Source organism: Pagrus pagrus, assembly GCF_965226575.1.
Source record: "Pagrus pagrus genome assembly, chromosome: 7".
In the NCBI taxonomy this organism is placed as follows: Eukaryota; Metazoa; Chordata; class Actinopteri; order Spariformes; family Sparidae; genus Pagrus; species Pagrus pagrus.
The window spans coordinates 25565029-25592506 of NC_140191.1; the positions used below are offsets into that span (position 1 = coordinate 25565029).

General features: G+C 41.5%; 1 protein-coding gene across 2 annotated transcripts; it reads left to right on the top strand.

Annotated features, from left to right (window-relative positions):
• The first annotated feature begins 634 nt into the window (after nucleotides 1-634).
• Nucleotides 635-26837, top strand: emc2 (ER membrane protein complex subunit 2). Of its 2 annotated transcripts, XM_084356294.1 has the most exons (12): nucleotides 635-714; nucleotides 1502-1615; nucleotides 5098-5162; nucleotides 7385-7470; nucleotides 9192-9249; nucleotides 14010-14095; nucleotides 14373-14432; nucleotides 17840-17921; nucleotides 18177-18287; nucleotides 19988-20092; nucleotides 24408-24499; nucleotides 26193-26837. In XM_084356294.1, exons 1-12 carry the CDS (start codon nucleotides 675-677, stop codon nucleotides 26230-26232), a joined length of 939 nt encoding a protein of 312 aa, XP_084212420.1. In that variant the 5' UTR covers nucleotides 635-674; the 3' UTR covers nucleotides 26233-26837. The 2 variants fall into 2 exon arrangements, with proteins under 2 accessions (XP_084212420.1, XP_084212421.1); XM_084356295.1 differs by lacking the exon at nucleotides 24408-24499.
• Nucleotides 26838-27478: the final 641 nt, after the last annotated feature.

Here is a 27478-nt window from a genome sequence, read left to right on the forward strand (position 1 = left end):
ATTGTAGATGTGCTTGGAAAGCACATTTCATATTTTCGGAGGAAACTGATTCTCGGCTCGAGCCGACTGTCCGACCCAATACTTAGCAGGGGAATTATATAAAAATGGAAGTGGAGCATGAGAACGACATGATGTGGATTGTTAACGTCTGCTGTAGCCTGCTCATCATCACGCTGCATGTTGCTCTGTGCTGAGCAGTGCAAAGGGTATGCAAATGTTGTGTTACATTAGACTGGGGTCACATTTACAAGGTGCCAAAGAACAGAACATGTAAAAAGTAAAAAGTGACCAAATCTACTCAACCTGGATGCAAGTCATGGGCAAAAAATTAGGTGATTCTGTTGATAAATAAAAAATGTAAGATTGTTTAAATCATGTCAGTAACATCACATCTCGTAACATTAGAAAGCAAGAAACCATGTTCATCAATAGTATGAATATTACAACGTAATAATTAATAATTATAATTATTACTTTTATTATTATTACTAATAATAACAATAATCATAATACTTATTATTATTATGATTATTGTTATTGTTATTATTGTATATATATTTTTTTATCATTATTTATTTTATTTTATTTTATTTTATTTTGTCGTCAATGTCAGGCACGCCCACAGCTGGCAAGTCCATGACGTAGGCACGGCGTATGTTGTCATAGGAGAAAAGATGGCGTCGGTGTCAGATATGTACGATGTTGGCTGGGAAGGTAAGACAAAAGATAAAACACATTCTCCTCAAGTGTCATTGAGACATGTTTTTATATTTACGACACTCGGTGTCTCCTTGGTGTTCTTCTAGTGTAAGAGCATGGCGGAGAGTCGTCGCCTTCCCTGGCTGAAAATACGAGCTGACATGTCGGCGTGTAAAGCTAATGCTAGTTAGCATGGTCAGCTAACGTATCGGGTCAATTCACACAGTGCATCCATAGCAGCCACATATCCGTGATATGTAACTTGGCTGTCGATGTTGTTAAAGTTGTGTATCGTGTAAAGCAGTAAGCGATGACTGTCTGTTTTCAGATGACCACAAACGCCTGTAGTGAGCATGTTAGCATGCCATGGCTAAACGACAAGCGGCTACCGTTAGTTAGCTATAGCTACATCGCAATTGATTATAATAATCTACTCTTAATGTTAGTGCCGCTTTGTGCACTTACGAGTGTGTTAGCAGCACAAACATAACCGTGGTGGTTATAAGTTAAATTTATTTCTGTGATAATCAGACAATGTGAACTAACGGCTGCACTGACTTTGGGTGTGCGAGTGTGTGTGTGTGTGTGTGTGTGTGAATAGCTCAGTAATTTGCATCCCAACATATAATTAATTCACTCAACGTTACTACTGCACATTACAGTGAAGCTACTGATTGTTGCTTTTCACTGTCTCATCCTAAATCGTGAATTTCACAGTCCCAGAGTTAAAGGCACAGGCTTGATAACATGCTGCCAACTGATGATACAGAACTGCTCTATTGTTTAACATCTTTGTCCACAGAGATGAGAGACAAACTGCGAAAGTGGAGAGAAGAGAACTGCAGAAACAGTGAACAAATTGTGGATGTTGGTGAAGAGCTCATCAGTGAGCATGCATCGAAACTGGGAGATGACAGTAAGTGTGTCATGATTAAATAAATCGGTATGTAGTTTACGTCATTCCAGAGAACCTGTTAACAATCAGACACGCTGATGTGCATTGTTGTGTTTCCGATAGACCATTAGAAATTAGATTAGACCGCTAGATGATAATTCCCTTTTATACACCCGTCTTAATTTCATTTTCTAACATTAAAACAAGACTGTAAATGCACTGAAGTGGAGAAAATTGTGGACAAACTCATTTAAGCAAGGAAAACATACTACTGTTTTGGTAAGAACAAAAGGGACAGCTTGTCACAAGTGGCATTGTAAGTTGCAACATACGATAAGATAACCGCCTCAGAAAATATCACAGTTTTATGGTATACAATATTATGCAATTATTAAAGTAAATTGATAATGATTAATTACTGAGTTGTGGAGAAGGGGTAGGATTAAATAAGTGTATACTTCTTCCTACTCCTTTTCGGGCATGTCAATTGTTGTTAATTTGTTGAACTCATTTAACTTTTTGTTTTGTTTTCACATGTCTGAAATAAATTTGCATTCATTCATTCATTGATATTATTACAATTATTATAAGTTACAATGACCCTAAAAAGAATAAAAACAGAAGGGTATTTTTATTTTAACAGATGCTCTATTGTAATTTCACAAAATATAATGTCCTGACAGACAGGAAACTTAATATCAACATTAAATATATTTATATTTAATAACACTTACATAGTATAATTCGGTACCTCGGATAAGCAAATGTACACAGTGTGATAACTGTTTAATGTTGATACCACGGTATACCTTAAAAGAATTATACTACTGCAACCCCACACAAGTTCCTTGCAGCCGCCATTATATCATAATATGGCAGCTCATATATCAGCAACTCTTAACATAATATAGTAAGAGTATAGCCTGCAGATCTGTTGGAAGTTTAAAAGACATCTTTTGAACGAGGATCTTCTTCTTTATACAGTTGAAAACCACTGAATGCCTCTGACTGTGGGTACATCTGAACAACTGTGTGAGATATGATTGATCCAAGTCAGCGATTTTTCTGCTGGCTAGATTTTTTTTTTCTCTCCTCTCTTTTGTGGTATATATTTTTCTTTTGGATACGTTTCTGAACAGGATCTTAGGTTTCCTGTGATGTGGAAAACACAGATAGACGGAGTCATGGCTGAAAAGCCAAATCCAATAATACAAGATCACTTGTTTAAAACAGATATTTAGGAGATTTGAGGGTGAAAAGTTGAATACATGACTTGGAAAGACTCAAAAAGCATTGCTGGCTCTTGGTTTGGTGATCTAGATGATGAGTGGGCAATTTCACAAAAAAATAAACAAGTAGCTTATCAGTAAAAGCAGAAAGACATACTGTAAGCAGGGACACTGTTAACTAGACAGTAACTAAAATGGCGTAAAAGACGCATTAGTAAGCATAGTCTGTTGCCTTAATGCACAGAGTACAGTATGCTATCATCTGAATTTCCCCTCTGGGGGATTAATATCATCTTATTTTATGCTGTTGATTTCTTAAGATTTCCCTTTTTAAACAGCAGTGAGTTTCACCCTACCATTAACATATGGTAGGTCATGGTTTCCTTTATAACAGTACTGTCCTGCTGCATAACCCCATAAAACTTTCCCTTTTCCCCCTAGTCATTATGATTCATACAATCCTCAGAAGAAGTGGGTAAACACTTAACATGCCATGGTTTTATTGAAACCAGCTCTTAAATTGGCTGTGAAATGAGATGGCAATTATCAAAACAAGAGCTGGAATCATTAAAGTCAAGAAAAACTAGAGGCATTTGTTTGTTTTGGCACAACCTGACCCAAGTTTTTGGGTGGAGTTTGATTGTTGTTATTCTTTTCAATTAACAGGGGGTGTTCATTTGGCTGAACACGTCCAGTCTGCTTGTCAAAGCTGTCTGTCTAACATGTTGTGTTAATGCCATTAATTGGCCTCTGTAGCCAGGCTATTAGTCAGCATGTTATAATTATGTTACAGTTGAATGAAAAAATAAAAATTAAAAGAATTTATAGCTGACCACCAAGTGGGACACGTTAAAGGAATGGCAATAACATGCCTTTCTCTACAAGCATATCAATAGAGCGGTGCTGACATTTTCAGACTTGCTTGACATTGGTTTTATTTATCCTGACATATTCAACCATAAGGTCCCTCCTTAAAGTATCTCTACCAGCATCATGTAGTACAAAGTGTACAAAGCGTAGATGTCTAAATTGGTACAAATGTCTGTATGACCAATTACAAACAATCTACAACATAATGTACAAATTAGTATTACATGTTTTATCACGGTAGCAAGACATTGCCTTTATGTAGCCTATTTATATTAAAAATGCAAGCTGTGGAGATGTGGAATTTTTTTTTTAAAGAAGTGACTGTTCTTAGAGTCCTCTGGAGGATTTTGCGTAATCACCCTCCAAAAATAATTCACTGTAATGTAAACATTCATTCATCTATTTGTGTTAAAGTGTCAGGATGTTTAGAACCTTTGATGTAAACATCTTGGAAACGTTCAACATCACTCACTGATCAAATTAATTTTAGGTTGTGTTCATGTTGAAATACATATTTGATGTTTTTAGTGAAAACGGACACATTATGATGTTAACAAAACCACAATTAGCTGTTGAAACTTGTTCTGGCATGTGAACTACAGCAACTGTTAACACTGTCACACTACCCGGAGTGAAGGATGAGAAACAGCATGGCCCTGTACAGAAATGTTAGTTCAGCTACTTTGGTTTTACACTGCATCAACAGTGTTTTTAACTATGTTAGTATTTTTATTTCTCGCTAAAACATAGCATTGCTCTGATTACACTGTCCAATGTGTCTGCCCTTTCAAAGTTCACCTTTTCCATGTCACATTGAGTTCTAAGTGTGAGGAAAACATCTAATAAAATTAATTGTGGTGGGGCGTGGGTTCATTTTCAGATAGTGAGGTGATTATAACAAATGTAACAACTTATTTTCTTTGATAATGTTACACTTACTTTCCTCCGAATGTAACATTAACTGTAATTGAATTAGAAATTTATTTCCAACTCACTGTGGGGAAATTAATAACATGACTGTAAAGCCTGACACAAGGGCGTGTACTTGAAATGTTCCCGCATTTATGATTACTGCTATTATTGTAGTGCCGTCCAAGTTTTAAATGAGTGTTTGGTTTTTAACGAGCAACATTATCTATAATGTATTCCATATAGAGAATAGTAAATGTAGCGTTACATAATAAATGAAATGGGAAAGTTCCTTGACTGAAGTCTCAAACTGTTGATTCACATCATGGAAGGTCGTTTGTGTGAGTAGAAGACATGATGTGCAGCTGTTGGGGAGGCCTCTCTCAAGTTGGGATGTCAAGTGTACAGTTCAATATATCATTTTTTCATGTTTCAGCAGACAGTGGAGTGGAAAGGGCGTTAACACAGTCTTCTTTGTCTGTCTCTTCTGCCCAGTATGGATTATTTATGAGCAGGTGATGATCGCAGCGCTGGACTGCAGTCGGGATGACTTGGCTCTGGTACGTTTTCACCGCTCTTCCTCACACGCCCAAAGGCTTCAAAAGCCATCGCTCACTCTCTCACAGCCATTCCTAGTTTACAGCACCCCCTCTGCCAAAGTGAAAATCTGATTTTTATTTGGCCAAATGGTATTACTCTGTCTGTACTTTGGAAAAACAATTTGCTGAGAGTTGGAATTAGAGGGTGTAGCAAATGAGCGGAGAAGCATGCTTCAAGTGTTAGCCGAACTTGGCCTTCATTTATGGAGTTCAACTGCTTTTTCCCTTAGGATTTATTTGCCATCCTAAAGCTTAATGCGATGTTTCTGAGTTCATGTTGAAATATTCATAGCTCTGAACATGCTCGAATCTGCATGAAATAAAAACGACAAAAGATCGTGGTTTTTGAAATGGTTCATCTCCATTCAGTATGGATGAAACAACTTGGCAAAAAGAATGACTCATTGAGTATAGAAAAAGCAGAACTCAGTCATTTGAATTACTTGTCTGTTGGCTATCCTCTCAGCCCTGCTGCCAGACTTAAAAAAAAACCAAAAAAAAAACAGAAGGGCCAGTCTTCAGCTGATGGATAGCGCAAACGATTCAGTTCACACTGCAGACTTTTTTTTTTAAAACTCATTCAAACTAATGCTAAATGAGACTGTTCCCATTCCTCACCTCTTTCATGACTGTGTGATCAAACAAATTCAAGCTCTGTGGAGAGGAGGAAGTGGCAGAGAGCATCCTCACTCTGCTTTTTACAACAGCAACTGTGGTTGGCTAAATGGTTACCATACACTAGTAACAGCAAACTTTCACATCGAAGACTGTGAAATTCACCTTTTAACAGTCAGTGTGTTAAAGGGATAGTTCAGGTTTTCTGAATGCGGGTTGTATAAGATACTTTCCCGTAGTTGGTCTATTACAAACAATAGATGGTTGTCAGCACGCCCCCAGTTTGGAGAAGAAGAAAAGCAATGTACTGCTGCAAATAGCAAAATAGCAAAAGAAGATTTTAGACACCTCAAAGAAAGAAAGAAAAATCATAATCACTTAAAATGTATACTATATGTAGGCTATTTTTAGTGCTTTACCTTGCCGTCAGACAGTCTCTTACTTTGGCATTATATTTTCTTAACTGTAACCACGCACTGGTCCAGAGTTTCAAGATAGCCACTTACTGAAGAGCACTGTTGTAACCAACCATCATTCTTGCGAAATACCTACAAACAAATGAAATGACTCACCAAAAAAAACAGTAAAGAAATGTAGTTTTCACAGAAGTTTCTCCTCTCTCCAAAAGTTCTTCTTTTTTATACTCTGGTTCATAAGGGTGTGTACTTGTCTCCATAGTGAACAGCATTTCATTTTGGTGTTGCTGTCACAGTCACTTGTTTTTAATTTCTCGTATTGTTGTCTCTTCCATGAAACACTGAAAGTCTGACCCAAACAGCAAACGTACAGCGAAGCATGTGCAGGAGCAGGAATCGGAAGTTCTTGGCTTGAGAAAATATTGTGCTATTGTAAAGTGCTGAAAATATTCTAAATATAGCATACACTGAAACAGGGCTGCAACTAACTATTGCAGCTATTGTCAATAAATGTGTCGACTATTTTCTTGATTAATGAATCTGTTGTTTTGTCCATAAAATGTCAGAAAATGGTGAAGAAAGTTGAGCAGTGTTTCCCAAAGCCCAAGATAATGTCCTCAAATGTCTTGTTTTGTCCACAACCCAAAGATACTGTCACAGAGGAGTAAAGAAACCAGAAAATTATCACATTTGAGAAGCAGGAATCAGAGAATTTGTCTGAAAATATTAGTCAAACAGAAAACTGAAAATAGTTGGCGATTGATTTAATAGTTAACAGCTTATCGATTTAGTCTTGCAGCTCTACACTTAAACTGATACAGATTTTTTAGGCGGTCTTTGAGGTGCCTACAGCAGTACATTAATTAGCTTATGTGTGAGTACTACTCTCTGCTTCTCCAAACTGGGGGCGTGCCGACCACCATCTACTCTAGTTAATACTCTAACTATGGATAAGTACCTTATAAACCCCACTTAAAAATACCCAAACTATCCCTATAAGTTTGTTTAGCTGAAATGGGCCAAAACCGACATTTTCAAGACAGGTGGTTTGTATCTGTAGAGGTATGCGTCTGTGTGAGAGAGCTAGAGTGTAACAAAGTTTAGTTACAGCCAACTATAATTGGTCTCTCTCCTCTGCCCACATCCTTGCAGACCTGTCTACAGGAACTGGAGAAGCAGTTTTCAGATAGCCACAGAGTGAAGCGATTATCGGGCATGAGGCTGGAAGCCCTGGAAAGGTAAGCATCGTGCACCAAACACTCCAGAGGCAGAGGAGGCAAAAAACAGCACAGCCTCACTGTTGTGCATGGTACTATGGGTGGCTTGGGGGCGAGAAACTGTTAGCAGATCCTAAGTGGTACAATGCTCTGGGTGTGTGTAAGTACAGTGTGTGTGTGGGGTAGGATGTGTTTATGTTGGATCACCCAGCATTCCTTTGGAGAAGAGGGGAATGGAGGGAGGAAAGGTTCAGTGCTGGGTAGTCCTGTGGCCCTTCAGCCTGACTTCGGGATTCCCGGGAAGGAAGTGGTCGGATCCCACTGTTATTTTGGGGGTCCCTCAATCTTCTCTGGTTTCTATCCCTCAGTTGTGTCCTTAATTTGTTACTCCTCATCTCTCAGTATTTTTCTCTCTTTGCCCTCCCTATTTTCATGCTTTCATTTCTGTTCTCTTTTGGTACAGAAACCAAAACAAGTAACGTCGTAGCCCTATAAATATTGACATGCCACCACAATCTCTCCCCCCTCCCCCCTCTCCCCCAGTGATGAGTTTTATTTTTGAATCTGCAGAATGGAACAGGAAAGATAAACAGGGAATATTTTAAGTCTGTACTGAGCTAAAGTAAGGGTAATTTAATCTGTTTTCTACCTCGCTCACATTCCCCACCCGGATCACCATTGCTGGTTTATCGGTTATGTCAGAGTTTATGTGATAATTGAGAGTGATTGCTTCGGCACTGTCAGATTAAATAAACGGCACACTGGGATCTAATTGGCAGCAGACAGAGCTACACTTGAATGACACAGCTTCAAACAGTTAGGCCCTTCCCCTCCACACATGCACACACGCACACACTTGGTTCCTAAATAAATAAAGCAAATCAAAGTGGCTCGTGAGTGCTCGCCTGGTGCCATCTGAAATCTCCCAAAGTGTGGCTGAGTAATAAAGTGAATGTGAGGGAAGCAGCAGTGCTGGAAGTGGGGCTTCTCAGCGCTAATGGGAACCAGAGTTGCTTCTGTCTGCTGCAGGCTGTGGGCGGGACAGTTTCTGATCACTGGTCCCCGCCTTTGGCTGCTAAAACGTCAGTGTTGCAGATTGTCCCGAACAGGAAAAAAGTTCTAAAATCATCCTTCAGCGCCTGATTTGACATGACAAGTGAAGTGCACATGCCTCCTGTTCCCAGATTTCTTTGCCGTATGATTTGATATTTACAGCTCGTAAATTTCCCTTTTTTAAACAGAATCATGTGGGCTCAGTCCAACAGTTTGAGGCGTGCTGTGTTGAATATTGTTGCTTATCAGGCTCATGTGTGTATTGTGGTAAAACTCTATGTGAGGGCCAAGAGACAGACTGACCAGCAAGTTAGCTGCGGATCTGGACGAATGTAAAAGCAGCAATTAGTTTTTGTTTAAAGGTGAATCAAACTGGATACAATCAAATGAAAATACAAGTGAGCTTTGTTTGTATTGATTTCATGACTCATTGTGAAATGATATAAGACTCTCACAATGTCGGCTGTTTGACCAGCAACCGAAACTGAAATGAATGTTTATTTCTTCCGTTAGATCACTGCTGATTTCTGTACAGCATCACTGTAATCACAGGAACCTGCCACGTTGTATACAGAAACTTGATTACCTTGAACTGTTGCTTGATTTCCTCACCACCTAATTTTACTCGACTTGGGACTGGGATTGGTTAAAAAACAAATTTGTGTTCTTTTCTCTCTCTCTCTCTGAAGGTACGACGAAGCCAACAAGGACTACGATGCTATTCTCCAAGATGACCCCACCAATACGGTAAGACTGAGACGCAGGGAAAGAAAAGGGGGAAAATCCCTCTCGCTTAGCGTTCTACTTTGCTTCACTTTGTGGTCTCAGCGTTTTGGAGGGCTTTAAATCTGCTGAGGCACTTCGGTGTGAGCAGTGTGAGTTTGCTAAGTTAAACTCTCCGTGGCCTCTCTGACCTCAACCACAGTGCTGATCAGCCTATCACCCACACAACTGAAAAGTGTTTAAGGGAGGGGGCTGGGTGGGTGGGTGGCTGGGTAGGTGGGGGGTGATTCATGGCCTTAGTCAGTGGCAGACTTGTTTGGTGGAAGTAAAGCGTAAATAAAGGTCTGGCCTTTGAAGATGGTAATTTACTGGACCTCTTAGAACCCCACCCTGAGTGAACAGGGCACAGCTCCTGTCCCACCCTCTCCATTGTCCACCACAAGTTTCAGGTGTAAAGTCTGCAGTGTGCTGTGCAGTTCATACAGACAAGCCCTAAATAACCCTTCTCCTTGCTATCTTCTCATCTCAATTTACTGTTTATCTCTGTGAAATGACTTGCAGAAGCAAGTCTCGCCAGTGTTCTGGCAATCCTACGCCACCAGCCCGAAACATAATGTACCTGCTGTTAATTATTTCCATAAGGACATGTGGCCACGCAAGAAAATAAATCTTTTAAAGGGTTTTCAAAAGAAACCATGACCTTATTTATTTTGGCTGTACCTCTCACCCCTCACCTCAGATGTTCAACAAGCCCCTGTGCCATGCTGACATATGGATCGCTTTAGATGTATTAAACATGTTCTCCCACTCCTGCAGACACAGCATAGACATTTGTGCTTTGGATGCCATGCGAAGATTCTTCACATCGTCGGTTATCTGATTTAAATGAATATAAACATTACTGAAGAACTAATAATCCAAATCACGCTCCAATGCGCCTGACCTTGCTTGCTCTCACCGTGGTATAGAGGAATAACCTCATCTTCATCTAGCCACAGCTGCTGCCTCACACTGTGTCTCACTCCCACCTTCACTTCTCGAGACCATCTCTATTTATTTTACGCTCTTGTTGCTGTTGGAAGTTTGCAAGTCAGATTGGCAAGTCGGCCTTTAAAACGGGACAGGACTGTTTTTATGGGCAGCTCCCTTCAGTTGGATTTCAATTTTTAAAGATTGGTCGGCTCACGGGATGTACTTTTTTAAGGCAAGGGGTAGGCTGAATGTCACAACAAAAGTGTGCATGCGTTGTGATATGTGCTCGAAATATGGTCTGGGAGGCCTAAAGTACAATTACTTTTAACCAACAATTGTTTTTATTCTCTTTGATAGCTTCCATATTGTTGGAGGCTATCAAAAGTGCTGATTCTGCCTTAAAACAAACCTCGGGCAACGCTGAAAACCAAATAATAAGCAAAAATATTTCTGTCATAGTAGGGCTGCACAGTTAATCGCAATATGGCCAAGTGCAATACGCCTTGGCCTACAAATCTTGTTCTCCAGATGTGAGAAAACATGTTTGTTTGGTACAGACTCCAGCAAATGTCACATCATCATGATTTAATAGTTTTTTCAGTGGAAATGAAAATTGTGATGCAAAAATAACCATTCCCACTAATCATGAATCACGACCATCATAGTGTCTGTCAAAATACTCGCAATATGATTTTATTTTATTTTTTTAAACCACATCATGCAGCCCTACGTCATAGCCAACTTTCCTAATTTATGCTGAAGACAAGATTCATGCCATGTTTGACAAGGGAGATACACTGGGATGGTTGCAGTGAACATTCTGAAAAGATTTTGTCCCAGACTGTTGTATTGTCATTTTCATATTCAAATGGGAATTGCTTCAGCAAATCCATGTTTAAGTATTTGCTGTAATCTGCAACAAATTGCTTCACATCTATCCCCTCTTTGAACAATGGGAGTTGTAATTTCAGTGAATCCCAGGGCACCTCCCCGACATGGCATAGCTCTTCTGGGGATTCCAGGGACATCCTCGGAAAGGGAATGGCCAGTTTCCTGGTTTCTGCCACCCAAGCGAGCGTATGCTGTCAGTCAAACCCGGGGCCAGGAATGGAACAACACAGACAAATAGGTCCTCTGTGCCTGGGATGTTAACCTTAAAGCTTTTTCCCACAATCCTTGTCCTGAATGACTTGGGTGTAGTGGCAAAGGGTGGAGCAATGATATGATGACGGGTCACCTGTCTTTGAGTGAGGGCTATCTCCTCCCTACATGTTCTCCAACATGGTCTTGTGAATCAGGCGGAGGGACGGGCCTGAGAAATGGCGGAAAATTGGCGACCACAAGGAAGACTTGCGAGGCATCCCAGCATGCGAAGCAGAGATTGGAAACTGAGCTGTTGTAATTACAGGCTGTGGAATAGATGTGGTACCCATTAACCAAAATTGTTGAATCAACAAAAATTGCTCAAGGTTTTTTTGCCATGGCGGCGTCCAAAAAATGTTTCAAACTCTTAGCCCTTCCATTGCTCGCTATGTTCCAATACCTACAGCAATGATCTGGCAAAATTCTTGTCTGCATGCGTAAATGCATTTCTTTCCACCTTTTTATTTCTTCTGGTGAGTATTTTAGATTGTGCATTGCCCACAACAAGGATCTACCAATTTATTATTTTTTGTAAACATTGAGTTGCCTCAACTATTGCATTAATATTGAATTCCAGCACTCTCATTTCCCCCTAATTGTTCGATATAAAAAGCTAGTATTTCTTAAATAAGCCACTGAGGTCACATAGACGACTCCTGAGGTTGACCCACAATCAAATGCAATTACAGATTTATTGTAGGACGAGATTATTTTCGTGTGGGTCAAGTTCTCTGAAATTGAAAACCCCAATTCAGAATATCTTGAAGTGTATTTACAAAGTTAATGGAAAAATAGTTTTGATTTGCAGATTAAAAATAACAATCTGTTTTATAGTTGATGATGATTGAAAACATACGTCTGCATTGCTGCAAGATGTAAACAAATCTTTAACAGTATTTTCTATTCTCTACTTTCCTTTTTTCCTCCATCCATTTTCAAGTATGTTCAGTGCTCTAGGTGTGCACCCTCGTTTTGATGTTTCTTGTAATAAAACTTGCGGTAGGTCGTAGCAAAGAGCCAGAGGTGATGTAAATAATCCAGTTCTCACTCCTGAGGTCTCCTCAGAGCGCTAATTAAAAAAGAATCACGACAACAGAGGGATCAGACCCTCTGCCAGGTTTTTCTGGATCATTAGTTAGAGAAAGGAGGAGAGAGAGGAGTGGTTTGGAATTGCTCCTCGTTTAATAAAGTGCCGTGTGACTCTCTGGGCTACCAACTTCCATATGTTTCTTTGAGCCCCAAGTGGTTCTTTATCTGGGAAAGGGAAAAAAAAAAGGCTGGGAGAGAAGAGAGGTAGGTGTGGTGATGGCGGGACTGCACAAGTGCAAAAATCCACATTCAGAATCGCTGATTATTTTTTATTTTTGTCAACTTCCCTTTTTCAGTATTGGATGAGGAAAGGTCCCAGATGCTTGTAATTTAGTGAGAATTCCTGAATCTCACATAGCATCAAGTACTGGTGGAGTGCACTGGACATAAAGTGGTGTGATCTTTGTTTTATAGTCAGAGGACATTAGAGATGATTCAAAGGTTTGAACTTTCACTGCTCATTGTAGCTTGATAACTTCAGAACATATTTTAATAATTTTCTCTCAAGTTGTCTTTAGACTAAAAATATACACTTCACTAGTGAAAAGTGTGTTTTTGCAATAAGATACGTCATGGTGTAGGTAGAAATCCTTAGAGTTGTCCTGTTGCCTGTGTCCTTTTTTCCTCTGAGACGCTGAAATATTGCTTGTCAGTTAAGGCTGCAGTGTCTCTGCAGGGTTTAGTCGCAGCCGGATGGATAAGTGGATTTCTTATGATGGCAGTGTCCGAAAAGGCCCAAAATTTACAACCCCCTAGACATGACTCATACACAGCCCTCAATGGCTTTGGTTATGAGCGCAGGAGAGGAAGCCCCACTCAATCAAGTGCCACACCATAAATAAAATAGGCTGTGACAGGGCAGTGCACTTCTAATGGAGCGGCAGCCTCCTGTTAAGGTTTTCACTTACTACCAAAAGGACGAGGAGGAGGAGGGTTAGTGGGAGTAAAACATTTGGAAAAACTCTGAGCAGCAGGAGTTATAGTATCTAATTCAGATTGATGAGAATCTAATCCACCTTAAGGTCACTTCAACATCAAAACGGAGCGGAAAGCAATTTTCAGCTGATGTAAGTTGGGCTGGTGCAGCAGTAGATGCGTGCCCTGCCGGCAGGAAGACAGGCGTTGGGGTTTGGGGGAGTGTGCCATTTTCCCCACTTGGTTAGAGGATGACTCACCACTTTATCTCAGCTACTGAGCTCATTCCAGCTCCCAAACATTGACTCATAATGTGTGTCCATCTCCTGTTGGACATTGCCACTAACTATCTACAATTATGCTTTGGGAGGCTTGTATTTGTTTAAATTGCCCAGTGATAATAGCAATAAACTTAAGAAAGTAACTCTAGTGCCTCTTGTGCTTTTATTTTCACAACTGTTGTTGTGATGCACTAAAGTGCTGATTCATCCTATAGAAATGGTTCAGTCTCATAGCAAAACTTGGAGCAGGATTGTGGTGCACTGAAAAGACACTAATGTACGCACTTCAACTCACAACTCTTACACTCACTTATCCTCTAACCCCCCTTCAGACAAACACTCGAGGGGCCGAGTTCCTAATCCTGTTTACTCTCTGCTCTACAGGCGGCGAGGAAGCGCAAGATCTCCATACTGAAGGCCCAGGGGAAGAGCACTGAAGCCATCCGGGAGCTCAATGAGTATCTGGAGCAGTGAGTGTTTCTCCAAGAGGGGGAAGAGGGTCAGACTCCCCCCCTCTTCTCCACCTCCCCGGCTTTTATTTTAATTAAAAACCGAGTTTGCTTTCATTGAACTGGCACAAGTTGTGCATAAAATCCCAGCAAAGTCTTGCTCCTACCTTTAAAGTTGGATGACTGTCATTATGGTTATTGTAATAGAGATGTTTTTCCTTTACTGTGTTACAATCACTTTCCCTGCTTTTGTAATGTTGTTATTAATGTAGAACTTATTGTCATTTTGTGTTTACAGGTTTGTTGGGGACCAAGAAGCATGGCATGAGTTGTCAGAGCTCTACATCAACGAACACGAGTAATTACATTTTTCTAATTTCAGCAACTGTGTTATCTAAGTCTTTGCTATTTTTGAATGCACTATAACATGTTTAAAATCACCAACGTGACAATTCTGATTTTAGCCTAGTTATTCATCACCATAAACAAAGGTCATCGTGTTTTCGGAGTACTGCGAGATGAAACAGGCCGAAATCCCTCAGTTATGTATTTATCTGTATATCTAATCAGTATACAGATCATACTGTGTGGTTGCTGTGACCTACCAATAGAACATTCAAGCAAGACATTTCCATCAACTGTCATGCATTAAGCATAATTTTAGGATAAAATAAGCGATCTCTATTATTGAGAGGATTATCTAATTAGTATTTGGGAGCATTTATTTCAAAACGGCAACTTTAAAAAGCAACCAAGACGAGAAAGAAATGCTGAATATCTCTGTGGGTAAAGCAATGGGGTGACCAATATATTCAGCCAGTTGTCTTCCAAATGTCTGTTTAAACTTTTAAAACATTTTTTAAAGGCAAACAAGAAACAGAAGTACTTTCCAGATCAGTTAAAACAAAAGTCCATGATGCCACCAAAATAACTGAAATGAATTTAAATTTCACAAAAAAATAAGGGAATGCGTCCAAACCACCTGCAGAGCAGAGCAAAATGTACAGAAGAGAACATTTGAATCAATCTGCTGTGTCTGAGGTTATTTTATTGTGAACTCCTCCTTTAATGACAGATGTTTATCGTATTAAATTGCGTTTAGAAATCAATGATCTGTTTTCAGTAAGGCAGCCATATGTAAAGGGTGTACCTGTCAGTTTAACAGGGCTTCACATCAGACTGATGGCTTGATCTGTACAGGGCCGTTGGATGGCCACAATGGAAGGCGGTGAGATGCCTATCTCAGCCAGGAGCCTGAATGGAGCCCTGTCCATGTTTGTCACATAAGAGTTGTTTAATAGGATTTCGGTCTTAAGCCCCCTCTCCTACATATGAGAGCAGACAGACTCCCCGGCCTCCCACTGATATCTCAGTTGCCAAGGAGAACTGCCAGACAGACAAGAAGAGTGTTAGAAAAAAATAATTTTGTTTGTGTCACCTGTTATCCCTTCTTAATTGTCTCGGGCTCAGAAGTTAGTGAAGCAGTTTCTGTAGTTTTACCCTGGTTTTATATATGTGTGTGTGTGTGTGTGTGTGTGTGTGTGTGTGTGTGTGCTGGTCACTCTAAGGGTTGCTTGGTTGCTCTGGTACGAGGGCAGTGGCAGCAGGAATGTGTAGCGCGGTGAGAAGGCTACTTATTGGATATTTCATGCTTTTGTCTGCGAGGCTTTATTGCTGTAGTAGCCAGAGGAAATCCAGGGGTTAGAGGATTATCTCCCAGCTTATCCCAACACTTCTAATATCACACCATTCTCTCCCACAGCCCCTTATCTACAGGCGTGTCAATTTCTTTTCTTTGTTTTCTTTATTTTGGGTTACAAACTCCCTGTTTCCCCTCCTCCTCCTCTTCCGGATAGCCCGGCATTATCACCACTCTTTTCCATAGGGATAGAGCAAGGGGGGCAGAGGGAGAGAGCACTTGCTGTGAAATTCCCAGGAGAAGGTGGTGGCACTTTTCTTTCTTCCCCCCCAGCCAGAGAAAACAGAGGGTGATGGAGAAGCAGGGAAGAGAAATAAACTCTCCTCCCCTCACTGCACAACACCCTGGGAGCTAAAAATAAACAAAGCAGTGTGTCTCTGCACGGCCATTGTCGGGGTCTCAGCAGGCATCAGTGTTAACACATTAAAAACGTATTTAATAGCCTCTGAGTTGACACTGTTAAAACAATCCTTATGCTAGCGTTGTTTGGACAGGAGAATATTTTGTCTGTTTGCAAGTCAGATCCCACTGTTGGCTCTCACTCTGACCCAGCTTATGAGGCTGTTTGACAAAATTGGACTGGTCATCCAGAATTGCAGGATAAATAGTAATCATTTTTTCAAACATACTCCACACAGTCTGAATCCATTTTTGTCTTAAATGCAGTCAGAATGTGGTATTAAAATGAGGGGAAAGCCACTGCTGATGGTTTTTACTAACCTCCAAGAGAAACAAATGCGATTCTTACAGTCTCGCTCATAATGGTGGCTACAACCTTACTCAAGCACTGTGGTGAAGAGTGAGCTTAGGAGAGCAGCTCGGTGATGGTGGGGTAAGATGGCTCAGAGGAAGAGTAGAAGAGGTAAGGGTCTGGCTCTGGTACAGGATTCTGGTTGATGGCTGATGGAGCAGGCCACGGCCACTGCATGAGCACATCTGAAAGTCTTTATGGAGAGGAAGTGGTAATTGTAAGCAGCCCCCAACCTTCCAAACCCCCTCTGATCTCCCCCTCTTCTCAACCCCTTCCCCCTGTTTATTTCTTTCTTGCTCTGTCCCCACCTTCCTTTCCCTCCTATGCTGTTAATCTTTCAGCTCTTAACCATGGCGGACTTTAAATAGACTGATAGGTTCTTCATGTTGTGGCAGGCAACATTTGGTTCCCACAAAAAAAAAAAAAAAAAACCTCTGCATGATAGCATGTCCCTCATTTTTCAGAAGTGAAATTGCTCCCCATGTATTACAGTGTCGAAGCCTGTTGACGCAAGCAGCGGTCTTCTGGTTGCTGTGTTCTTTTAACTAAAAGGTTCATTAAGAAACATGTAAAATCTTCAAATTAAAATGAAAAAATGGCATTGCTTGAAAGTGAAAACTTGGCTACAAAAAATGACATGAACTTTACCTCAGATGTGCTAATAAACAGCGGATGTAGCCCCATTTTCTGTTGGTCGGTCTGCTTCTGCCTCGCTGTGTGTGTGTTGGCTTCTATTTTGTTAGGTGCACAGACGTTTTATGGCTTTGTGTTCAGTGATATACTGTATCTTAGCCCGTCTTGGCCTGGGTCTGTGAAGGGGAAACTGTGTATTAGAAGCGGAGTGGCAGCAGATTAGTGTGAGGTCAACAGCTCAGCAGTCTGCTGCTGAGAAGTGATCTCATCTGAGTATAGGCACAGTGTGCCAGCTCTTACTGTAGTGCTGACCTCAGGAAGGTAGTTAACTACACATTAAAGGCTGAAAAAACACACAGACGGACAAGATTGATCCTCGGTGTCCCCAAAGGAAGGAGAATCACCACACTAGATAGTCCTTTACCTTTGCCAGCTGTCTTGGCTGACTAACCTTTACTGTAAGCCTCTAAATAAACTTTATGTCATGAGGGGGACATTTACACATCTGTACAAAAAAGTCAGTCGCATGTAAACTGACCCGTACCCCGTGCAGCTTTCAATTCAGATTTATACCTGTAAATTTATTGGGCATAGATGTTGTGCTTCACAGTTGACCAAGCTAAAGGATGACACATCCACAGCTGTATCAATCGACTTACTGTTTTCCTTGTCATTTCCACAGCTATGGAAAAGCTGCGTTTTGTCTGGAGGAGCTGATGATGACCAATCCTCACAATCACTTGTACTGTGAGCAGTACGCTGAGGTAGGTACCCGCTTTGGATGTCCGTCATCAAGCATGGGGGCAAACTGTGGAATAAATGTTAGCTCTCTGTGAATGGTGCCTCTCTGTAACACAGAGAGACACCGACGCGCACTTAACGTCATTGGGAATATAGGCTCATGAAAGGAGATGTTTACACGAGGTTGTCAAGTGTTGCTTATTCAGATGTCTTGCTGTCATTGCTCGAGCTGCCCTTCAGCACAGCTTATTGGCCGTGTTTTATACCTCCTCACACAGGTGAAGTACACGCAGGGGGGGCTGGAAAACCTGGAGCTGTCCAGAAAGTATTTTGCCCAGGCGCTGAGGCTGAACAACCGAAACATGAGGGCATTGTTTGGTCTGTACATGGTAAGTACTGCTTTGCATGGAGAGAAAGTGGGAGGGAGGTAGAGGAAGAAAAAACAAAAACAGTCTAACCTTTTTTGTAACCCTGTGGTTTGTCAAGGTTGAGGCTGGCCACTGAGTGTGTCAAGCAAGACTGTATTCTGTGTGTGTTTTTGGGGGGGGAGTGAAGAAGGGGCTCTCAGACAGGTCAGCTCACTGCTGACTCAGACGGTGAACTCCAGCATCGGAAAAGTCTGCCCCTCTGGAGCTCTTTATTTTCATAATAATACCCCTTTGGTGAGACCTTTTTTTTATGTTTATGACTTGAATAAATAAAGCAGTAACGTAGTAAAAAAGAGAAAAGCGCAGGAGAGAGCAGCACAACTGCTGCAAGCATTTTGTCACTGGCAAATTATCCAACCAGGTGCCAGTTTGATTGTAGTTTTGGCCCAGCAGCTCTTTCATCTATAGATTTGTTTAAACAGGATGTTGTCTGCTAGTGCCAATGCATCATATGTAAGTGAGACTTGACATAAAAACACAAACGAAGCAGTACAGGGAGTGAAATATGGAGAGGGGAAGCAGGTCTAACACAGAGAGCCCCTGTGTTTTCCTCTGTGCTGCGCTGGGAGTCTTCAGGTAGTCCAAACACCTCCGAGCAGCTCTGAAGGCGCTCTGAGGTGGAGTGCAGGAGGAGCAGAGCAGGGTCAAACCAAGACATTCGCTTCTGTTAACTCTCATGTTCGTCTGGAGACAGAGCAGGCCCTGTACGGTTTCCTGACAAGTCATCTACTGACACTTGAGTCTTTAATGGATACTTCAGGTGGGAGTTTATTCCGTATCAGTCACAGATCTGTCTGAAGAGTGTTTTGCAGATTGTTAGCTAGTCTCGGTGCTCCAGGTCCTGACAGGTGCAAGAGGTTCAGTGAAAGGGCAGGAAACTTTCACCATCTCGCACTGTCTGAGTCAATTCGACAAAAGACCTGGTAGCACTGACCACAGTTGGGTTGTGGGTTAGTTACTCACAACACTTGCGTGGGGATTCCCCTCCATAATGGTACACGCTGTTACCCGGGGATAGCCTGTCTGAGTTGACATAATCTAAATTAAGGCTTCTCTTGAGTTAAAAAAAGAGAAGAAGTAAAGAAAATGCTTACTAAAAAATACAGAAGCCAAACCATTTGATAGAAAAAACAGGGCCAGGTTGATTGGTGTGTAGTTAAAGTTTCAGCGCACTGGTAGAGAGGGCTTTGAAGTGCAGGCAGGGTAAGCCCTCTGGGGTTTGCTGTGTGCGGATGATGGCAGGAACATGGGAAAGACACGGGATTTGTGGTTCGGAGGGGAGCTGTCGGGGCAGGCAGAGACCGTGATTCACACAGCGCTCCTCTCACTGCGCGCCGCTTTTTTTTCGAAGGCATACAAGGTCCTTTCATCGCCGGGAATCGATGGTGTTGGAGAAATTAGGCCCCCGTTAAGTGACAATTTACGTATGAAGCATTAAAGCACTCACTTTTTCCTCCCCATAAATGATTTCTCCTGTGTCATCAGGCCAAGGTCTGTTTTTTCTCTTCACTCTGCCACAATGACTAGTGGAGTGGTAGATGGTAAGAGTGGTTGCACATTCATCTCAATTACGCTTTTATTGCTGTTTCACCAAGTTTTGATATAAGAACACCCCTTCCCCTGTTCTCTCCTTTGCTCCCTCTTCCCCATTTTTCCTCTAGTCTGCAAGTCACATCGCTGCCAGTCCAAAAGTTAGTGCCAAGGTGAAGAAGGACAATATGAAGTACGCTGCTTGGGCTGCCACTCAAATAAATAGAGCCTATAAGGTGAGTCACGTATAGACTTTCATTCTATATGTTATTCTAGACTCGGCTCTGTATCTTTGGTGTCTCTGTCCTCTGTTGAAAAACATCTCCTTACTCTTTCCCACATCCCCATTCATCCCACAAGACAGTGAAAACCACTGATCATATTATCTCATGACTCTTCTGTTGTGTTTTAGCTTTCGTGGGGTATTTGCACACAATATCCAGACATCCAGAAATCCCCTTATTTGCATAGTATGTGAAAAGCATTCACCACCAACAAATGACCCCCGAAATCACAGCATCCCTGAGGCAGCCTTTGACTCGCAGTGTTGTAATAACAACCTCAGTGTCTTTCGCTGTGTCTGGGTACGTTTACTGTTAATGTGTTTATTTAAGGCCACAGTGTCTGCTTAGACTTTATTCCACACGCTGCCTTCACAGATGAGCTTTTTGCAGAGTTGCAGGCTGATTCTCAGAGGACAACAATCTGTACACACAGAGACTACAGACTGTAAGAGAGATGTCTAGTTCAGTGGTTCTCAAAGGGAGGTTCAGTGACCCTCAAGTGCCTTTGAACTGAATGTAGGAGGTCCCGAGCAAATTCATGAGCCTAATGATAGATTTTAATGTTATTTCTTTAGTTGCACTGGTTTTTCATTAGTTGTACATTTAATATGACATCAACAAAAACAGATATCTTCCCTAGTTGTCCCTGATATTAAATGTAATTTCTGGGGAAGAAACTGAACTGAACCCATTTGTGGCCACTTGAGGAAGAAAAAGAACTATATGTTGTGACTCTTAGATATTACAATACAGAGAGTAAGAGTGGGCAATCGAGGGAGATGAAGGTTGGAAGTAGTTGTACACAAAAATGTCAGCATGTCATTGGTATCAGCCTATAAAGACTTTAAAAATCTGTGGGCCATCATGATAAAAGTAGGGATAATAATATGTTAACTCTACAACAGGAGAAGTTTGTGTTCTGTGCAATTAGGTGCTAAAAAATATATGAAGATATCAGGTATCATCGGCATGGGCATCATCCAAACTTATCGGCAATATCAGCAAAAATCAAATATCGTGCATTGCTTAATGAAAGTGTATGTGTTTGCATATGTGCTCACATATCATCAAGCAAGGAAGGGAAAAAGTGAAGAACTCTTCAGATGGTATCACTAAAATGGTTTATGCTGTTGTTATGACAACCAAAGTATATATCATATTTAAAAGAAATCTCATTTGCCATGCGGGCCATATGTGTTGCTTATTTGGGCATCAACAGTTAAACGTGTAATAAGCGGTTTCTTGCTCAGCTTGTGTGGGTCCTGCTGAGAGAGAGGCTCCCTGCTGAGCCTCTAAAGACTTCGTCTCACCACACTCATAGACACATGTCACATGTTGAGGACTCTGTCGGAAAAAGTGTGCCTGTGAGTAATGTCACGGTGAATGGCTGCGCTCTCGTTGAGCTCTTCTAGAAGTGTCAAGGAAGAATTCTGAGATTCTACTCGAGGTTTGAGTTAAAGTGGACCGTCCAACTGCCCAAACCTTTCCCCTTGGATGGCCAAAACTAGAACTTAGTGGTGCCAAGAGCAACAGCTATTGTAATATATTGTTAATATGCAGAATGGTACTTTACGGGATTAGAAATGTTCTTTTTTTTTCTCAGTCTGATCAATTTTTTTTTTATTATCCTGTGTTCATGACTGAAGAACAGGTGAAAAAATGCCAGGATCATCTTTCGTATATCTTAAAATAAATCTCACTTGACTCTCAGGGCTTCCGTAGAACTAGGCTCCCAAGTGTCACATGCTGTGCTCAGATTATAACAAACAATTTACATTAGTAAGGATTCCTACATATTTAAAGAGCCCTTCAGTTGATGTCAAGTCCACACTAACTGCACTTTCATCAGTATACTCGCTGACCTTACCTCACTGTCTTAGAGAGTCTTTGATCCCAGCAAGAGACAAGATAAATATCTCAAACTGCTAACTTTTAATCATAAATCAGAGGCCAAGAAAGGGAGAGGGACAAAGTATGAAAAAGGAAAACGATATTTGGAGCTGAGCCTCCAAACATCTGAAGAAAATAAGTGAAGGCTCTGAGGCATCAGGCTTTGACAGGACAGCTGAATCAGAGTAGAAGAGTACAGAGAAAGCGTTTACAGCCAGATGTTTGATTAAGACAGCGACAGTCCTGTAATTCTTGTCAAAAATCCTGTTACAGCCTGTAAATTACCCCTCTTTTCCATAGACATATTTCACTAACTACACTAACTAACTGAATTTTATATTTTTCTTTCGAACTGGTCATAAATCCATTATTGGGAGTTGCCAGGCTCTATAAAAGTACATCAAACATGTTTTTAAAACAGACCAATTACAACATAACTTTGGGACTTCATCTGAAACTTGTTATAGAAATTAGACGGTAGCATAACCAGTGGTGCTGCACATGTTTTCCTTGCTTAAATATTTTCCTTATTGCCAAGGAGGTGTGGGAGAGGGTTAACCCACAGACAGGGAACACACATCTGTGTTTGGGTAGCAAATAACTGTCTATTTGATTCATTACAGCCAATGTCACCAAACACTGCCGTACATATGACAATATACACCCTGTATTAAAAGCTAGATGGGCACAGATTTCAATTGTCAATTAGCACTTTGCAGTCATTTTAAGAGGGTTAGGGTTAAGATTTTGATTTGAAAAAATAACCTTTTTTTTTTCAGATTTTACTAGTTTTATGAGTTACATTTTTATTCATCCTTCACACTCCTGAATGGATCAACGACACTGGAGTTTATATCAGTGTCAGGGAAGCTGAGATGAGCATCACTGTCGTGCTGTAGTGGCCCAGAGGAAAATAGTTTCAGTTGAGATGTTATGATGACACACTGAAATACTTCAGCTACTCTCACACGCCAGTGGACACAGTGTAAATGTTTAGGTGTTGACTGTATATGGTTTTGACCCCTGGTGACGATAATGAAACACTTCAGTCAGTCAGTCAGTCACACCTTTGTCCTCCAGGGAACATGTGAGCTTCACGCCGCCCCCCTTCTTGGTCTTGTATTTGTTGAAGTTGCCTGGTGATAGTGAGGTTGTACTTGGCTGCGACTGTGTCCGTGCAGTAGGTGAATACAAGCCCTGCACCCTGCACATATGTGCGTGACAATGTTTTCGCGGTTGCTGTGTGAGACAAGTGAAATGACAAAGTGTAAGGTTAGCCGCCTTGATTTTTTCACTCCCCACCTCCAGTTAAATGACTTCTGAGATCTTTTTAAAAGGGAGCGGCGGTGTGGGCCTCCGTCAGACAGCTGCAGGCTGCTTTGGGCTTGTGCTTGCTGATTGATGGCCCCTTTAAAGCGTTGCTCGTGTCAGTCGTCCACTTTTATTAGGGCCCGGTACCTGGTGATTGTCATACCTCTGTGAGAGAAAAAGGTGGGCAGGTGAGTGCAAGTGGGAGCAGACGTCAGCGAGAGGTCAAGACAGACTGGGGCCCGTTTAAGAAAAAAAAAAGTAATTACCTCGGTGGGGTCGTTTGACATGTAAAAGACGTGAAGATGTGTGTGTTGTAGGTGCAGGGGGTTTCAAAGCAGCACTGCGTGGCCTGCCCTCCTGCCCTAACTCTCAGAACAGATTCTCTGATGAGCTGCTCTGTCACGGACCACAGGCTTCCACTGCGTCATGACTCTATTATCAGATACTCTAAATAGATGTGGAGTTGTCTGGTCTGCTCCTACTGTTGTAGAACAGGGCAGGAGTTAATGTGGTGGTCTCACCTCAGGCTGAGGAGATAATTGACTACCGGGCCCGGGGTAATGGCGCATTAGGCAGCAAGGCAATGAAATGCACTGATCATTATAGCTACCCCCACCACACACACACACACACACACCCTAAATCTAGAAGAATGAGTCACACTTGGAAATTACGTAGCCAATTGCACACCTTAGCCAACTGCCCTCTCTAAGTTTGGCAAAAGAGGAAGGAAAAAACTTTTGCCATGGAAATAGTGTATAGGCTAGGTTTAGGCTGCCGTTAGTTCCTGTTTGTAGAAGCTTGAGCAGGGCCAAAGGTTGAATGAATAAATGCGTCACAGCGTTGAAAGCTTTGCTTCATGTTGAACATAGAGTTGAGTGTTGTCTGTTGTTCTGTGTTATTCCACAAACGGATGAATGTTGAGGACGGACTGTGTGTGGTTTTGGGAGAATGCCAGGATGGTCTTGGTGAGGGCAAGAGTTAAATTTCTCCAGCCAACAATGTGTGTTTCAAGTATTGAAATGATTATGTTTACAATGGGTGTGTGTGCTTCTGTCTGATCAAGTACGCAGACACTCTCAAGGGGCACATCGCTCACCTTGGAGGACATGCAGAGGCAGCAATGAAACAGTATCCCCTGCCTGTGTTTGACTCAGGGTAATGGTGTTTTCATAATGATTTAATTGAAAGAAGCCTGCACTGCTGTTGCCTTCTGCATGTCCTTTGCTGTTCAGCTGTGTTGTGGTTGCTGCTGAAAATGCAATGCTTCTACACAGCAGCAGAGTTTTATATGATGATTTATGTGCTACAAATTGTCCTGGTACTTTGTCCCGCCATACACAGGGTTGGAAATTGCAGATCACAAATGGGCTTTAATTTATACGCTTCAGACAGCCTTTTCTCATATGAATTCTGGACAATGTTCAGAGAATTGGTTCAGGACATTACCTGGACTCCTTTAACACATGAAGCACACAACCAGGAGATCTACATGAGACGTGTTCTCATCTACTCGAGATACATCATTTGGTTTGGGTGAGGGACAGAGCTTAGGTAGAACAAGCAGGAGGCTTGCCATTCCTGAATTTGTCCGACTATTTAAGCGTTGGCCCTTACGACAGAAGTTCCAGTCATCTCTGTATTTAACATACATTTTTGTTGCCGTCTTTGTGTAAATGACCTTTCCCCTTCACCCTGTAGTATTTGTGTTCCTGAATTGTTGTAACTTTCATCACCCCCTGACTTTCATCCAGCCCAATCATCAGGTGAAAATTGTAATGCATCCAAAACTTGAGTTTGTAACCAAATCTCTCCTTCTCCACTGAAGACATTCCCACCGGCCTCAGTTGCACTATGGTATTTGGTTCAAATTAGCAAATGCTAGCATGCTAACACAGCAAACTAGGGAGCTGAACATGGCCAGCATTATGGCTGCTTAACATGAGCATGTAAGCATTGTCTTTATGAGTATGTTAGCATGCTGACATTAGCTTTTAGCTCAAAGCATTGCTACGCTGAAGTACAGCCTCACAGAGCTGCAAACATTGCTGGCTGTAGGTTACAAGTCTATTACATTAACAATAAATGATAATGCACCGTTACAATACGATACTGTCGCTTTATTTTAGTGCATTTTAACACGTAATAATCTGTATCTGTACAAACTTGTATCTTATACTTTAACCCACATCAGTTTTGAAATCAGATTTATGTCTGTCGATAAATCTGGGTGAAGTGAGGTTAATTAGACTAATCCTTTATTATATCCCTGGTCCCCCGCCCAAGGTTAAGGAAGTTGCCTCCTTCTGTGGTATTTTTGAGGGGATGCCTTGTCTTCTGCAAAGCTTAATTGGTTAGAAAAAGTGTGTGCCTTTATTTGCACGCATGAGTAATCCTGAATGTGCTTGTGGATTATAATTTGCGGCATTTCCTGTGAAACCCTTTGGACGCAGTGCCGAAATTAGAGCAGAGTGTTATGTACTCCTGTACCAGAGGCCATGGAAATGGACTAATCATGTGAGCATCCTGTCTCGGAGCTCTCGCACACAGAACTAAAATGGCACTTATGCAACATTCGAGGAAAAACCCTCAAATTAGAGGTATTATTCTACATTGCATGACCTCTTTACCAATTCTAACGACCACTGTTGTCACTCTGATTATTTTTGCTTCTAGCAGTGCAGACTGCGATGTTTTTGCTGTCTTCAAGTGTGTTTGGCTCTTTATTGCTTCTGTTGGCAGAAGAACCTAATGTTCTGATGTTCTCTTTTCCTCTTCTCTTCCCTCCTCTCTTCTCTCTTTCTGTCCCACTCGGTGTCTCTTCCTTTCACCTTCCCTCTCTGACATGCAGCTGGCTGGTCGCGGGACCAAGGAGAACAAATGCTCCATGAAGGCGGTGGAGGAGATGCTGGAGTCCATGCAGATCACCATGTCCTAGATGCCCTCTTCCCTTCTGCACACACAGCCACTTGGAGCATCATGGCAGCTCAATTAGCCTTGCTAATGTGACCAGAACCAGATCTTTAACTGATTTCTTTTCTTTGTCTCTTCAAGTTTGGTTCTGTAACTGATTTAACCTGACATGGACAATGGAAGACATTTGTTTCCTTCAAGTGCAAAGATGTTTCCAACCATCTGGAAACTACAACAGCAAATTTTAAGTACTACAACTAATTTAAACATGTTGTACATAGTGATAACCTAGCTGTGACTGGATTATACTGCCCCTCTCCATCCCATGCTGTCTTTTATGTTCACCTTGAACTGATCACTAATCATCCACATCAAGGCTATAACTCTGTGACAAGGAAAGATAACAAGCTGTACAGTAAATGCTATTTATAAAGGCAATGTGGAGAGGCCACCTGTCTGCACTGAGGTCCTTAATTGTTGTCTGTAAATGAAACATCTTTATCTAATAAAACATTTTTGTTCTTTTGTCTAATCTATCAAAATATCTTAATAAAAGCAGGACTGATGCCGAGTTCAAAACCAATTTTCTTCCTTGGTGTTTGTAGCAGCATAGGAGAAATGTTAGTCGGTTGATTTTTTGGGATTTCCATGTATCTAAACAGTCATTTTGTCCCCAGCAGTGACACTTAGTGACACATTTGAGCTTGTAAAATTATCCTGGAGAAGGATGAGAGACATTTGTCATTGTGAAGGCAGCAGTGGCAACAACAAGGACATCTTCTTTCCCAATGATTCCAGCTGGGAAATCCTGCCTTTCAATTACCCTGGGCAGCAGCTGAACCAACTTCAGCACAGTGAAGAACACCTCTGCCATTTCAGTTTAGAGAGCCTCAGAGATCGCTGCCAGTAATTAACACGCCACAAGTTGGAAAGGGAAAAAAAAAAACGTATTCATGAATCTGGGAACTTTCATGACAGGCGGGGAAGAAAGACATCTTAGTGCTGTGAGAGGCTGGTTTCCTCTACTGTTCGAGCGGTGCGCTCAGTTCACTGGGTTCTGTAATTGTTGAATCTGAATTGATCCACATGATCATCTTAAGTTCTCGCTCACCCGTGCAGGGTCAGCTGTTACTTCCATTTCTTTTGTTTATTAAGTCATGGCAATTGTCTCATAATTTCACTCTTCGGCTGATGGAAAACTTGAGCGTTGAGTTTATGGTCTTT